This window comes from Drosophila sechellia, chromosome 2L (assembly GCF_004382195.2).
Source record: "Drosophila sechellia strain sech25 chromosome 2L, ASM438219v1, whole genome shotgun sequence".
NCBI classification, from domain to species: domain Eukaryota; kingdom Metazoa; phylum Arthropoda; class Insecta; order Diptera; family Drosophilidae; genus Drosophila; species Drosophila sechellia.
In genome coordinates this window covers 20,552,988-20,568,681 of record NC_045949.1, presented here as the reverse complement: position 1 = coordinate 20,568,681, position 15,694 = coordinate 20,552,988, and the positions used below count along the sequence as shown (strand labels likewise).

General features: G+C 42.4%; 1 protein-coding gene across 3 annotated transcripts in view; it reads left to right on the top strand.

Annotated features, from left to right (window-relative positions):
* The window catches only part of LOC6618225, a 69,557-nt gene that overhangs the window by 32,998 nt on the left and 20,865 nt on the right, over positions 1–15,694 (top strand). The window contains exon 4 of one of the 3 annotated variants that reach the window (XM_032718514.1): positions 13,764–13,908. The exons of the other annotated variants lie outside the window; for them this stretch is intronic. Within the exon in view, the coding sequence (XP_032574405.1) occupies positions 13,764–13,908 (145 nt within the window). The remainder of the gene's footprint in view (positions 1–13,763; positions 13,909–15,694) is intronic. 3 annotated transcript variants of the gene reach the window in all.

Genomic DNA, 15,694 nt, shown 5'->3' with positions numbered 1-15,694 from the left:
CAATGCCCTGGACGGCGCCTTTTGTTATATATATATAGGTATATCTATACGTACAGAAAAACCCTCCGAGGAGATGGGGATCGTGGGGTGGAGGCATTGAGCTTGGTAGCCAAGTTGTGTGTGCTCACGCATTAATATAGTTCCAAGACGAAGTGTTCGCAAGAGAGGTGTACACAGAAAAGAATTAGTTTGGAAAATTTTTAAATGTATCTCGTTGAAGAGTACTATCTTCAAACCTTTAAGAACTAGCTTTTTTCCAACCGAAAGATCTAGGAGGTTTATTATGTTTTAATTTCACAAATCGTTTCTCTTGGAAACATTCTTCAATATTCCTCCAAACTTACAAACGTCTATGTAGATATTTTTTCTCTGCACATAGAGATATAGATGTGTGTGAAACTAGTTTATGACAGGGTCGAGTTGGTGTGGGGTGGCAAATAATGTTGTTTATGTGGGGGACCGAACCATAAATAAGACGCACCTCGAGGAGGAAGGGAGTAACCTGGCCCAGCTGAAACCTAGCTGCACAGTGGAGTGGTCAAGTGTAAGGTACGCAACTGCTCCTATTCCTATTCCCGTTGCCATTCCCATTCCCATTCCCATTGGCCAGTGCCATTTCCATTGTGGTGTCGTCTGCAGAATCGCAAGACGTCTGCTGGTCAAGTGTTGCAGTTGCTTCCTGCCTTTCGGGCTGACACTCACATGGCCTTTAGCACTGGTGTGCTCTGCTCTTCTTCAGCTTATGCTTCGGCTTCAGGTTCAGGTTCAGTTTCTGCTTCTGCGTCTGGCATTCAATGCATCAGGCATCCTTGTTCTTGCGCTCGTATTTATTCATTTTCCTGCCATTGGCCTTTTCCCATGACACCGGTTAGCCGCATCTTCAGCTGCTTTGAGCTTATTTGGTTACTTTACGCCATTACCTGTATTTCTCCTTCGACTCCACAACTTCCTCTCAGGCGCGCTCTGATAATAAAGATGACAAAATATCTAGAGAAAATCATAAACCTTCTGTGTATGGTTGGAGAAACAATATCTTGCAGATATAAAGTACCATTTATGTCGTGCTTATATCTTATTTCGCCACAGTCGTGCCATCGCAAGAGTCGCGAATCCCGAATCGTTTTTCGCAGTCCAAGTCCAGACCAGAGTTGGGACTCCCAGTCTATGGAGTCCATGCGGCATTTCGGTTTGGTTTGGCTTGCTCTTTGGAGGACTGCTGCTGCGTTGGGAGATTGCTTTGCAGGCAGTTAAAGAACTGCGCGGTTGCGTGGGCCACAGTGGTTGAAACTGGGTATCTTACTATACTACTACTACTTACTATATTACTATACTATAAAATTGGCCTTCCATGTGGTTCAGTTTTAACTAGTTAGAACTTGTATGTGGTATAGGTTGTTCTTATATTATGTAATAATATTAACGATTGATAATAACTCTTTTGATAATTTCCTATAGTTCATTATTCTTAAATTAGGTTATTATTTTTTATTCAATTTTTCAATGAAGTAGATTTTTTATCGGGACTAGATGAGATCTGCACTTGGCCCCACTGTGCCTGAGCATGACTCAAGCTTTGCAGCACTTCTTCACATGACGGCGACAGGCAATTGGCCAATGCAGCGCCAGTGACGCCAAAGCCATGGCCACGTTGTCATCTTGGTCAAGAGAACCAGCGGAGATGGAGGCTGGGTCTATTGGCAATCTTTGCGCTCGACCAAGTCTCCTCTCCTTTCTTCTTTTCTATCCAGCGCAGTTTGGCTATATTCCGTTCAGTTCTGGCCTTTCCTGGCCGACTTGTATATATGCTTTCATTACGAGCTTAGTTCACGTTACAATCAGTTGTTGGCATCGTTTATGCCGCATTGCCGCACAAACACAGACGCAATATACAGGTGGGGTTGCATTTATAGGAAGAAACGAATCATACTATCTACCTATTAAATGGTAGGCAAATGCTCACAAAACAATATATTGAACGGAACATAAGCTAATATAGTTTCAGGCTCTAGTTTTTTTTTAATACGATACAAACCAAACCCAGAGTTGCTGCTATTTTGTTGACCCCTTCTGTACACATAGTAACTAGTTGGCTGCTGTGGCAGCTTCTTCAGCAAAATGTCTTTCAACTTATCGCACTAGCGCACATATAGCATCTATATGTGTGTATATGTATGTATATATCCTGTGGAACCATGTGAGGAGGCTCGCTGGCAATTTGCATGCAGCCCATTGGACCCCCCCGCCACCCACTTTTGCTCTGTACGTGCATGTAATTTATGCGTTTAGATAACACTTTGCTAATTTTGAATGGCATAAATTTTTTTTACATTAGAAGGGGAAGATGGAGTGGCCCAGTCCTTGGGATCGTGCCTGTAATTGTGTGTGCGTGTCTGTTACTTATTTATCCGTACTCCTTTATTTTTTGTGGCTTTTTCTTCGCTTATTTTGCATGCCGCACTTATGATGATGTATTGATTGTTAGAGGTGTCAGATTTTTGTTGTTGCGGCCAACACTCCTGCTGCTGCCCGGCCTTTCGTTCGCTTGGCGTAATTAAAGGAAATATTTGAGATATGCCAAGATAATAGTGCTGGAATGCTGTTGGATTAATTAATTGAAAATGAGCTGTGGCGGGACCGGGATCGGAGTTGGTAGAAGCCACAAGATATCTGGTCTGCCTCGCTTTATTTGGCGTTGCTCTGTTGCTCTGCTGCGTTCGTTGGCCATGTCGCCCGTTTGCTTATCAGTGGCAGCATTGACTTTTTATGGCCACGAGCAGGAGGAGGCCGACCGGACCTGCGACTGTCCGTGATTAATAAGGATTTTCAAGTCGTTAGCCGTCTTTGCCAGCCGCTCGTCGCGTTTTTTATGGTCGGCGAGGAGCCGGGGAGCCAGGGAAACGAGAATCGAATCGGGAGACGGGGCAGCAGGCAAATTACCGATTTCAACAATGTCGCTCAAGTGGCTTAACTTAAGTTTTGGCTTTGACAAAGGCCCCCGGAAAACGAGGGAAAATGGAGGAAAAAAATTCAAGCAGAGGAGAAAAACCAGCAGTTGATGCTTGAATAATGATGTGATAACCGTAGGCATAAACTGGCCCAGGGACCCAAGATGATCCTTCCAGTGTCCACAACTTTGGCCAGATACAATTACGGACTAAAACATTCCTTACCAGCAGTGATGAGTGTCTAGCTATTTACTAGCGAATTAGCTGCAAGCTCAAAAGACAATAAGTATTTTAATATTATATGACAAGATAAATACATCACATTTGTGATATATTTTTCTCGAAGTAAATCTCTTCGTAACACAGCTCAAACGTGCTAAATATTTATTAAATAATGTAAAATATTTCTTTGCTACCTCGCAACGCTGATTACCACCCACGTACCCCTGCCTCGGAGCAATCGCGTCACAGCTGCATGCGCTGGTAAAAAGTTGCTGCTTAAAGTTTTCAAATTATTCTGAGTAGGGCAGCGCAGAGGATTATGCCTGGGAAATGCTTCTTTCTTGGCTGGCGCCTTGGATTAGGCTCGAATTAAATTGGAATTAAATCGCTCGCTTAAAGCGCGACAGAGTGAACTGAAGCGAATTGGGCATTTGCCATTGCATTTGCCTTCTCAAATTGAATGGGTGAATCAAAACAAAATTGTTCGGTAGAGGGTGAAATTTCTGACATTTCCTCGGAGTGATGAATATATTAATGTATTCATAAACAATGCGAATCAAATTTGTGTTCATAAATAAAGAGAGCTCTTGCTATTCGATATACAATTTGCACAATCGATTTCGCTATGTTTTCAACCCTAAAAATTAAATCTCACAGTAATTTACTATATAATAAATATGGATTTGCAACAAAACATTTAGTAATTTGAAATAGAAACATTTACCTAAATTATGCTTTCTAATTTATTTTACTTATACAGTAGTCGATAACTTAGCCCTTGAGTTTTGTCAGCCTAATGGAATGTGTGGACTTTCAGTTGTCATATTTGACAGCGGTGCTACCAAAATATTTTGTATAATGCTATATAATAATGCCAATGCTAATAAAAATAGTGGCAACAAAAAGTAGAAAACCAGCAGATGAAAGAAAGTTGAACAAACAGAAATGTGTGTAGACTTAATCAAAACCGCACGGAAAAGTTGTGGCTACGGTTCTAGATTTTTGTTATTCGTGCCCCACTGAGTTCCCACCGTTTACTCTATGGTTGAAGATGCATTCTCTAATCACATGCAAGTCTGTTAGAATGGGGGCTGTAAAACTCAATCAAATTTCATTGCAGTACGACGAAATGCGGACCTTAGAAGTGCACCGCGGGTCCAAGGTTGCGGAGATGTATAAACAGTTACGTTACTCTTAATTACATATCAAATATATCGCCTCGCTGATTGATCTCAAGCCAAGCAGAAGGCGTGGAAGCCCCAAAAACCGTCCTCGAGTGGATGGTCCCTCTGAGTTGGGCGGCCATAAAATCAACATAAATCTGAGTTATAAAAAGTCATGTTCGGCTGCACTTAATTAGCGGCCGACCTCAGCGGAATGAGTGTCATGCCCATATGTCTGTTACGATCCCATCTCGTTCTCCATAAATACGGAGGAGCGACGAGGAGCCTTCTTCCCATTCGATATCCAACGACTATAACTCACACGATTTGCTGATGCGTGTGCCAGGAGTGTTGAGCCGAAATGTCAACAATAAGCACACTCCCATTCCTATGTCTTTTTCTAAATTCGGAACACATTCCCACTGTCTCGTCTCGACGCCCCGTGCTCCAAAATTAAATGGTGTGAACGAAATTTTATGCCGAATCATGCGTGGAAAATGATGAAGATGCCTCCGCGGCCAGGAAAGCCGGCCTCATCGAGTTTCTATGTTCCTCCGCGCTTCGTTGATATATACTTACGTGCCTCATTTCATTTGTTTATGCTTTTCGAAGGAGATTTACAGTCGAAAAAACTGGGAAATAAATCTGATGATATTTCGTCATTGAATCAAAGTTCATTTTTTAACTCTAGCCAAATGATCAAGTTGTATTTTCCATTTCAAAAAGGAGTATCCAAAAAGTGTGGACGTATTTAAGTGTAGATAACAGATATTTCAGGGACACATTGCATGTGTAGAAAATCCAGTTGTCTTGATAGGAAGCACACACTGAGCCATGATAACTGGGCCCCAAAATTAAGTTGAAAACCATTTAAATTTGTTAGAAGCCGCCGGCAACAACGAGGCGAGGTGCCAAAGAGTAGTGACTCCCTGCCAAAAATGGGTAAAACCACTTTCAACTTCCCAGTACCAGCACCAGTACCAGTGCCATCAAACGGAGGAGGCCCAGAGAGATGTTGACGTGAAACGACAGCCACGAGACACTTCACTTCTACTCGGGTGTACCATACGTAATTGTTCCTTTTTTCTCTTATTTTTTGTTTTGGGGTAGCACTTTTATGAGTAATTCCATGTTGTGCGAACCGTTTTGATGGAGTTGCAATGTCCTCCCTGGGGAATGGGATTTTTTCAGGAACTCACATTCTGTTTGGAGTTTCTTTTCGGAATTTTTATGGGCTAGTCGAATTGGTCTGGAGTGTACATTTAGTGCTGAAAAGGTGTTGATTGTGAAGGAGTAGCTCCAGCTATGGAAATAAAACATGTCAGCGCTTTACGATTCCGTTGTTTATGCTTTACAAATAACTCGGCTATTTACAGCTTGCAAATGGAATTTTAATTGCTTTGCAGTAAGCGAGTGTCATAAAAATCTTTTTAATATGCGTAATTGACCTGGGCTCAGAGCGTTTGGTTATATACTCAGTAGTGGCATTATAAATCATTTGCATACGAACTGCAAGGCTATGCAAATTAAATAAGTAGTTCAATACATAATAAAAAATTTACAAGTATGGGAGTGCTGTATACGTACTTCAGGAAGAAGTTTTGTTAATATAGCAGCACCACTATGTACAACCAGTTCACAGATCTCCATTTCAGTCGCCTGCCAATCAACTTCAGCCGTCAAAAGAGCGTGCAGATCAGAAAAACATCGCAATCCAGAAAATATCCCTCATCAAATCTCGACTATTCGGATCGTTGCGACTTACTTCAAGCGAAACATCTTTGCTTCTCGTATTTCTCGACTGTTTTGGCAGCCTGCTAAGACTCCTCCTCCCTCAATTCCCACTCTTCTATTCCAATTCCAATTCCAATTCCAAATCCAACCCCATCCCAGATCCCAGATCCCTTGAAAACACTCGAGAACTCAAGTCCACCCAACTCGGACGACAATTAAGTGATTCATTAAAAATGACAGAGCATGAATTGAATTGAGAGCCGAAGTTAGAGTTGAGTGTTTTCTGTGCTGCGTTTGGGGCCTGAAGTTTGAATACGATCCGGAATAGTAGTGGGCTATATAGAGGAAATGTCAGTGCGTGCCAGAAGATAAAGGAATAAAAGAAAGTTGGTGATGATGCCGCCGACTACCGTAGTACGTACGTGCACAAGTATTTGAAAAACTCATTTAAATCCAATGGACAGACAACTCGAGGGTGGGAACGGACCGAGCCGGGAACTAGTGAAAATCAAATGCTAACGACAAAGGCTGACGCTGACATTTGATGCCAAATTTTCAAGTGGAGCGACCAGCGGCCGTGGCAGCCAAACACTTGAGGAATTGCCGCCGCTGTCGTTTAAAAGATGGGGGCATCAGATACTCGTTTCGCCGAGTGTGCAAATGTGTGCTTTGCCTGGAAAACACAGTCGAAACAAGCCAAATACGTGTTTCTCGACTACCGGATACCCCTTAGTCGACAGAAGTTGGGAATTGGAAAGGAAAAAATAAATTTCAATAAAAGTAAAATTTTTTGGGCGTGACTGTTGAACATTAAAATAAAAATTTGAATACGTTTTTGAAGCTATGACTAAGAAATAGGACCTTCGTCCTATGAAATCAATTCTTCTACGTCGAAATTCAACATTACTATTTTTGTAGCAATTTTCTCACAGTGCCTCAGTCGCCCCAGTGCCAGATTCCATCCTCCTGCGACTGGACCAGTCGTAAATATGAAGCACAAACAAAGCAGACAGAAATCAGTGGAGTTGAAAAGGAGGCGCAGGGTCCGAGTCCGAGGTTGTCGGTCGCATTAGTATACGGAAGCTCGAGAACTCGAAAAAATTACAATCTCAACCGTTTGGCAGACAGACGATGACAGAAGAAGCCGTGATGCACTGGGTGGTGGCAAGGAGGAAGAAATGTGGGAGGGGCGGCAGATTCCGCTGGCAGATAGCTATAGACGGACCAAGCAGGCCATAAACCGGCGACTATGAAGATATATTAGGCAAATAGATGGATGGATGACTATAGTGCGCCATCTCCGTCCGCATCCTCCTTTTTTCTTTTCTCACTGGTCGCTAGACGAGGAGAAACAATTTTCGACAACGTTTTGGCAAATGCAAATGGAGTTTGACAGGCCGCCGCCAACGTTCCACCATCAAATAATAATAAAAGACTCGGGGAAAATGATGGCCTCTGAAGGCGAAAAAGCCTCGTCGACTGAGTAGTACCCTAAAATGTAAATAGAGTGCAAACTGAGCATCGAATTCCTTGTATTTTCACTATTCCTATCGATTTGCAATACTCATTCTTGAGGAAGAGTGCAAAAGAAGGTTACTGCGGCTTTTGATGAGTGTGATGAATATAAGAAAAGAACTTTCCTTCGGCTACCTGACACACACGCATTCAACTCATGGCGCACTGCGTCTCAAGTTACACAATCATGAAGGAAGGGGCTATTTATTACAAAAGATAGACAAAAGATGCAAAATATTTGCCGCTGCCGATGGCGATGACTATGGGAATGCTGGCAACTGCTGCTGGAAACTCTTCGCACAGTGCTGCAGAAAAGTTAACGCACGCTGAAAGTGGAAACGGCAATGTTAAAAAAAATACAAATATGTCTGCCGTCCGGCCTGCCGCATAAATACTCTCCGGGGAGTTGTTAGTTCCGTGGGGTTTTCTCGTGTGGATTGAACGAAGGATGCGGAGCCTCCAAGCCGCGGATTCTCCCCTATATAGACTGTTGTTCGCTTTCCGCCTAGGTCAGGTCCTAATTTAAGTATTTGTACTAAGTTTTGGAAAATTAGAAGCTCCCGCTATTCAGCTAGTTCGAGTAGAATGGCTAGATCAAATTTAGGGAGAAGAGTAGTATAATAATATAAAACAGATTCTTGAGCTTTGTGGGCGTTAGAGTGGGCGTGACAGCGTTTTGAAACATACATGAATGCATGCTTAGTCTTCTATATTTCTAGAATTCTCGACCTCGAGATCACGACGTTCATACGGAAGGACAGACAGGCGGACAGATAGACTCGACTAATAATCCTGATCGGGTTAAACTACTCGCTCTTTTATCGGATATTAAATTTGCCTAATAACTAAGAAAAATATCTAATTTTGTTCGTCCAATTAATCCGAACTCAATTGACTTGAATCGTTATCAATTTTATAAAGAAAAAGCTATTTAGATTATTCAATGATAAAATATTCGTTAACATTCTGCATCGCAAGACTTAGTCGTTCAATCAGTAAAATTCAGTACGGTTTTTGTGGACTTAAACATTACTCTACGTATTTATTTCTTCTGCCTTGGGCCTGCGACGCGAGTGCCACCCAAGTTGCCTGTTTATGAATTACTTCAGCCGTGCAGCACGTGTACATATGTACTATGTATAGTTATGCATGTACACTGCAGAACATGTATTTATGGATGAGTATAAAATGGAAAGCATAAACAACGACGGCGAATGAAAGCCCTGTAGCTGCAACAAAGGGCATCTCACTGAAATATGCTGCAAAACTGCGAATTGCAAACTGCAAAACGAAACGAAACCAAGCCAAACGAAACGCACTGTGTGCTACAATTTATGGCCAACATTCAACAGCGGCGAAAGCAAAAAGGAAAAAATACAATCTGAATTGTTTGCGGCAGCATAAAAAGTAGCCACACAGATGGGCGATGGGGCGGGGCTGGCAACTTGGTTGCTGCATTTCTTTGCATAAATTGCAACATTTCGTGGCACCGAGCTTGAAGTTTCTGCTGCCACTGCTTAGGCAATTTGTCATTGCAGGCATCAGTTCCGCATAAAGATATCCAGATACGAATGTATCTCAGTGCGCGAAATGGGGCAATAAACAGGTTAAAGATTCAACTTAAAGTTTGATCGTCCGAGAATCCATTTGAAAAGTTCTAAACTCAGTAAAAGTATTGCATTTCGGTTGGACCAAAACTTCGGTGCGATTCAAAGTCAAGAAAAATGTTAGAAGTTTAGGAGGGCACCTAGAAAAATAAGTAAAGTATTTCTTAAATTTCCAAGAAAACTTATTAGATACAGTTAGGCTTATATTATATTATTATATTATATTATACAACTAGTAGTATTTATTATTATTATTTCTTTCTACATTTATTTTGTATGCCAATGGTAGAAGGTAATTTTCCAATCTTTAAAAACGCATCGTGAAGCAGCTTAAATCATTCGGTATCCCATAGTTGCTGTCGTTTAAACTACGCTAGATAAATGCTTTTCTTTTCGGTGCACGGGTTTCAAGCCAAAGGAATCGCTCAAACAGTGCGAACGCATTTCCACACGCCCCGGCAATTGAGTAGAACGAGTTGAGGCGTAAATATGCTGCTGCCACACCGAGATTACCCCATAGCCCCCGAAATGCATTTACGCCAACTCAACTGATGCAAATCTAATTCTCGAATGTCTCTCGCACACACAGCCCAGAATCGCACATTCAGACAGAAGGGAGCAGTGCAAAATATAAACCTCTCAAGTGCAAAAACCATTCAAAACTAAGCTAAATTTATTTAAGGAACAGCCAGCCACGAAACTGCGACTACTGCTGCTCCAGCCGGAATATTTTTCCACATCGCTCTCTGTGTCCTCCGATTTGGGTTCGGTGTGCGGGTTACTGCACATTTCACTTAGCAGAAATAAAAACTGAAAGGAAAAGCCAACGCAAATGCGAGCAAAGCCCAGGCCAAACCTAAACTGAACTATACCGTGCTAAAAGAAAGAACTGAAAGTGTGGGCAAGTTAGTTTGTGAGTTCGTTCCATAGGCACTTTCGCATTCTGAAAGTATTTGCATAAGTAACTACCACCAGATTTTCCGGCTTCCATGCTTAGTTTTGAAACGATTTTTAAAAATAGTACAATCGCAAGTCTATCTTTAAGATCGTTAAAAAGCAATCAATAAAATACTCTGAGGGACTAACTGTTTCAAAGTATTTTCCATTCAATACAAGCTTATTGAAAAGTACACGTTTTTCTAGAATACCAACTCTTCACAGCACCATCCTTGTTGCAAAAAGAATACCCCTTTCCAGAGTATCGCCACAGAAGTGGGAAACGCCACGCAGAGGCAGCAGAGCGGAGCGGGAGCAGCCGACAAATGTCGCCGGCAAACAGCAAGAAGTGGAAAGCGGCGGTCGGAAAAGCGGGAAAATCAAGGGGAGGCGGTGTATCTAGTGGTGGTTGGGGAAATCGCAGGATTGAAATTCAGGTGGCGGCGCGGCTGGAAAACACCCGGGAAATACGTTGACTGGGACAACCACCCAACCCGTCTTTCCGACCGGGTCCTGGTTGTTCTGGCATGGTTCTACTGTACTGACGTGGCACCAGCGACGACGTGTGCATGTGAGGTGCTCGTATAATGCGTTGTGCGTGTTAAAAGATAGTTTTGCCCAGCTCAACGCGAGTCCGAAATCCGGCAGTTTGAATGGAATGGAATGGAATACACTGCCCCGAACCCGAACCCAAACCCAAACCCAATCACACAGCCCAGCGACAGGTAGTTTTACACATTGAAAAGTCCCAAGCACCGTGACACCACTCGTTTTTCTCCCAGTTCCTCTTTTTTAGCTCGTCTGGGATCTGTGCTACCGTTAAGGTGGCTACTGTGTGTATACATGGGGATGGCGGCTCCCTAATGTAATGGGTCTGGGATCAAGGCAACGCGAGACAAATGCACAAAGCCCCAGCCACCACGCTCCTTTGTTTGCTCAGAGCTCAGCAGTTGCAGCTGCCACTGGGCAGCATGGGCATTGGGATATTTTCAATATCTAGTATCGGGTAGCACACAAAAACGGGGTGTGCTGAGGGGATTTATCGGCATTTGGCTGCGATTTGTTTGGGGGGAAGGTCATCAAATGGCCTCGGAAGGATTGCCGTTGCTTCGATCACATTTTACGGAAATGGTTGAACGAGATGTTGAAGCCTCATCTTGCTCTAAATGGTCTCATATATAAGTAATATTTTAAGTATATTTATACCTATTTTTATTGCTGACATATTTTAAAAAATCAGGACTTAAAAAAGTGGAATGCTTGTTGCTTTCAAGGTACTACCATTTATTGCAGCCATCATACTTGAGCAATTATTATTATGGTACCTCATTGTTGGCCAACACGATCCGGGATCTTTTCTTTTTTAGGCCCTTTGCTTTTTTCTTTTCCATGTTGCGCGTGCTTCATTTTCATATTACCCTTAACCCCAGAATGCCCAGCAGTGTCATGTATGGCTGCTGCTGGGTCTGCCCGGTTTTCCTTCTTTCATCCGAACGATGCTCGGGTTCCTAGACAAATATTATTGTTTCCGACACGCCGTTATTGCATATTTGCCTTAAATATATGTATGTAGATATTTTTTCAAAGTGTGAATGAAATTAATGCGTTGCACGGTCCCGTGTCTCGGCATTGGGGATAGGAATTTTCCCTTTTTCCCCGATTTTCCCATACAATTTGAAAAACTCTGTTTTTGTTTGTTCTCCGCTCGCTTTTCCTTCTCCCTTTTATTTTTTATTTCCAAATATTCTTTTTCTGTTTTCACACAGGCTAAACGTTATTAAATGCAGGCAAATGCCTCGACCGTCGACGGTCCGATGGTATTTGTAGTGTTGTCTTAGTCGCTGTCGTTTTATGTTGTACTCGCACTGCCCTGTAGTTGTTCTTGTTGTTGCATAGTTGTTGTTGCATAGTCGTTGTTGCATAGTCGTTGTTGCATAGTCGTTGTTGTATGTTCGCATAAAGGGCAGAGTTCCCCTGATGGTATATATGAAATGTTTTCCCTCCTGTTTTGCACCAGCTTTGAGTGTTTATTTTTTGTGTTGCCTACATTTTTGGGTGTTGCTAAAACTGGCGCTGGCACAGTGGGATCAGTATTTATTCGAAATTACTTTTTTGAAGTTGATACGAAAATTAAATACACGGCGAATATTATGTGCAAACTTATGCAATGAAAAATATGATTGTTTTAAAATATTATATAGCGTAATGTAACAAATACCGACCAAGAGTTATTTCTATTCAGAGGCTTTGTCCCCCTTTAACAGCAAAAAAATCTTTTAATTCACTTAAATTATGCAAAATTCGTTCACTCACTTAGCGCATCAAACTTTTTGTATTTTCCTCAACGCACTCGAATAACTTTTACTGGCATAGGAGAACTTTTCGATGTGGCAAAATTAGCCTTAACTGATTTATGTTCTTTAAAGACTTTGGATGGTCCTCCTCTCCCCATTCAATATACATCAATGGTTGGGTAAGCCCAATGAATGACGCAGACACCTGTTCATTTCATGCATCATTGGGCTCTTTCGGGCACCCAAAGTGCTGAGTAATGTCATTGGCCGGTTTTCAACACCTGTTACCGACTGGCCTGGCTGACGGTTCGTCGGGCTGGGGCCCACTGTGCCTGGCTTCGGTCCTAATGCTAAGTAGCTTTAATGCTGCCGCATCGCTGGGCTGTTAAGCGGGGGCGGTGGGCGTGGTTCCCACAAACGAGAGCGCAGAAAAATGCCGCCCTAAATGCTACTAATTAATGAAGATTTAGTGAAAACTGTTTTCGGTTTGGTTGGAATTAAATAAAAAAGAAGGAAATTCCACTGCACCACCGCCCTCGCCGTTCGCTTTTCGGGTTTCTATTGCAGTTCGGGGTGTTTCCATTTCCCTGAATTTGTGTGTTCGCTGCTATTAGCATATAAATAGCGTTTTAAATATTTCTAGGCGCACATAATTCTAGGTATTTTCCCCCATCCGCAACAAAGATATATTACCGCCGTTTTATTTGTTAAGTATTTCTCGTGGCCTGGCCATGAATTCGGTGTGTTTGTGCCCGGGGTTCGCGTGTGCCAGGACCCTAGGTCTTGGCTGTGTAAACAGGAAGCGATCCTAGACACACACACACTTGGTCCTTTGGTTTGGGGGAACAACACACCCACTCCAGGGCTTTTAACGCCCAACTGGCAAACGGCAAACAAATGTAATCAATGAAATTTTATGTGCAGCAGAAACGCACTCCAGATTTTCAACAGTATCCTCCGCCGAATAGCGTGTTTGGGCGCTCTCTTTATGCTTTTATAACTTTATTTAGCCCGGGCAAACAGTTCAGATACAAATTACAATTACGGCGCGTAAGGAAATTAAAAAAGGATTTCTACCTCTCGCAGCCAGGTCCTTTCTTGCTTTCCAGCTATGCAAACAGCAGGGCTCGAAAAATTAGTATCCACTTCGCATAGAGCTTGAAAGTGTGTCCCGGTCAACAATAAGGCCTTTAAACTCATTAGAATCGAACAAGAGAGCACCACTCTCCGCTTAAACACTTTTTTACTGAATCGCTTACCACCGGCTATTATTCTGGACACACCTGTATATTTCATTTATTTATACCCCAGCTAATGCAAATATTTTACCTTGCTCTCTTTTTACAGACAAGTCCGTTTCACTTCTCCAGCTGGAACCGAAACCCTTCGTCCTGTCATGCGTCCCTTTCTGCTAATTGCTTTGTGTGCCGAGCTCCTGGCGCCTCCTTGCCCCCACTAAGCAGGCCAGATCCTTCCACACTCAAGGCTCAAGGTTGGTATACATTGTAATATGTATTTTGCCTTTATTCACGGCGAGGGGTTAGCCATTGGTTTTATTTTTGGGGTGTAATTGCAAGGCTTTGGACAGATTTTAATTACTGACGGCAGCGGCGGGCACAAGTTCTGCAAAAGGTCATTGGGAATGTTATCCAAACAGAGGGATATCCACATTAAAATTAGGCTAAGGATATGGCAATCCAAGGGTAAAGGATAAAATAGGTATTTGATAATGAAAATCTCCGCAGCTTGGCCTTTTCGCTTCAGTTGGGATTCATTAAAATGATAGAGGTAATTCAAAAGTATCAGGACGATTTAATGCAGTTTTAATTACATATCCCAGAGTCAGGAAGTGCTTATCATTATTTTTTTCTTTTAAATTAATCGAAATAAGGAGCCGATATCCCTAAAAAGTCGTTAAAAGAGCCGTTTACCCAAAGACATTTAGCATCACAATCTTGAAATATTGTCGCATATAAATCAATCGTCTCCAATTGCAGTTGAACAACAACTTTATCCACAAAAGTTTCCAAACAATTGCATTCAATAAAGTCAAGTGAGGCTCGCAAGTCAAAGCCCATCTAAACAATGAAACATAGAAACAACATTAGCATTTGTTAATCAAAGTGTAATTCCGCAATTGCTACCAGATTCCAGAGAAGTTGATCCGTTTCCCGGCTAAAACTGCCAACTGCACAGCCATAAAAACCTCCAGCCAAGCGAAATAAAGTGAGACACACACCGACAGACAGAGTGGGAATGGGAATAGGCGAAAGGAAACTTTCTTAGCCACTCCGAGCGCCACAAATCACTTTAAACTGTAAGGACAAACTCGGGCCACAGAGATGGGGATTTCTGATTTCAGACCACCGCACCGAAATCTACCATCCGCAGTTCACCTGAGTGTGTGCCACTTGCTTTGGCCCGAGCTATTAAATCTCGCCACTTGTTCGTCGAAATCGTATATCTGTAAGATATACAATCACTTAAATCGTTGAGCGGCTAATCCAGCCGCAGACGGCTGCCGCCTGAAGTTTATCATACATCACAGAAAAAAACTTCCCTTGCCCATTGACAAAGAAGGAAATACACAAAATTGCTCGCATTTCAAATGCCAAATATCAGTTTACAGGCGAGCAGAGAACAAATCAATAATCCCAAAAACCCCACGAAAAAATCAACACAAAACCCAGAAGGCATATCAAATTTTTTCCCTTCTTGATTGACGTCTTTTTGGCTTCGGGGTGGGCAATAAAATGGGCGGCGGCGGTTAGAAGGTTGTCTGAGCTGGAAGCTCTTTTGAGGAGTTCCTTTCTTTCATTCTTTCACTGATTTCTGCTTTTACTTTCGATTTGGCTTTTGTATTTTGGATATTTGCGCTGATTAGCACAAAAAAAAGGAAGGGAAGGGATACACTGTACAAAAAGATGCACAAAAATCCGAAAGTGGAAGAAATTATATATTATTATATCAATACATAAATAAAAAATAATTTCAATTTCTCATTGATAAGCTGGCTTTTTCCCAAGTGTTTGCTGCGAATTGCAAGGCGAGTCCTGAGTCCTGAGTAAACGGAAAAGAAATCAAGTGTTGTCATCATTGCCGGCGTCGGTCTAATCTCTGGAGCATGTTAATAACCCAAAGGGCCTGTGCCACGCCTTCCGACCTCCAGTCCCCAATCCCCAATCCCCCATCTCCAACCCCCTCATCACATCCCCTGATCAGCGTTGTCCATGTAATTTCATGCAAATATCATATTATACGACTGGCGATGGAGAAGT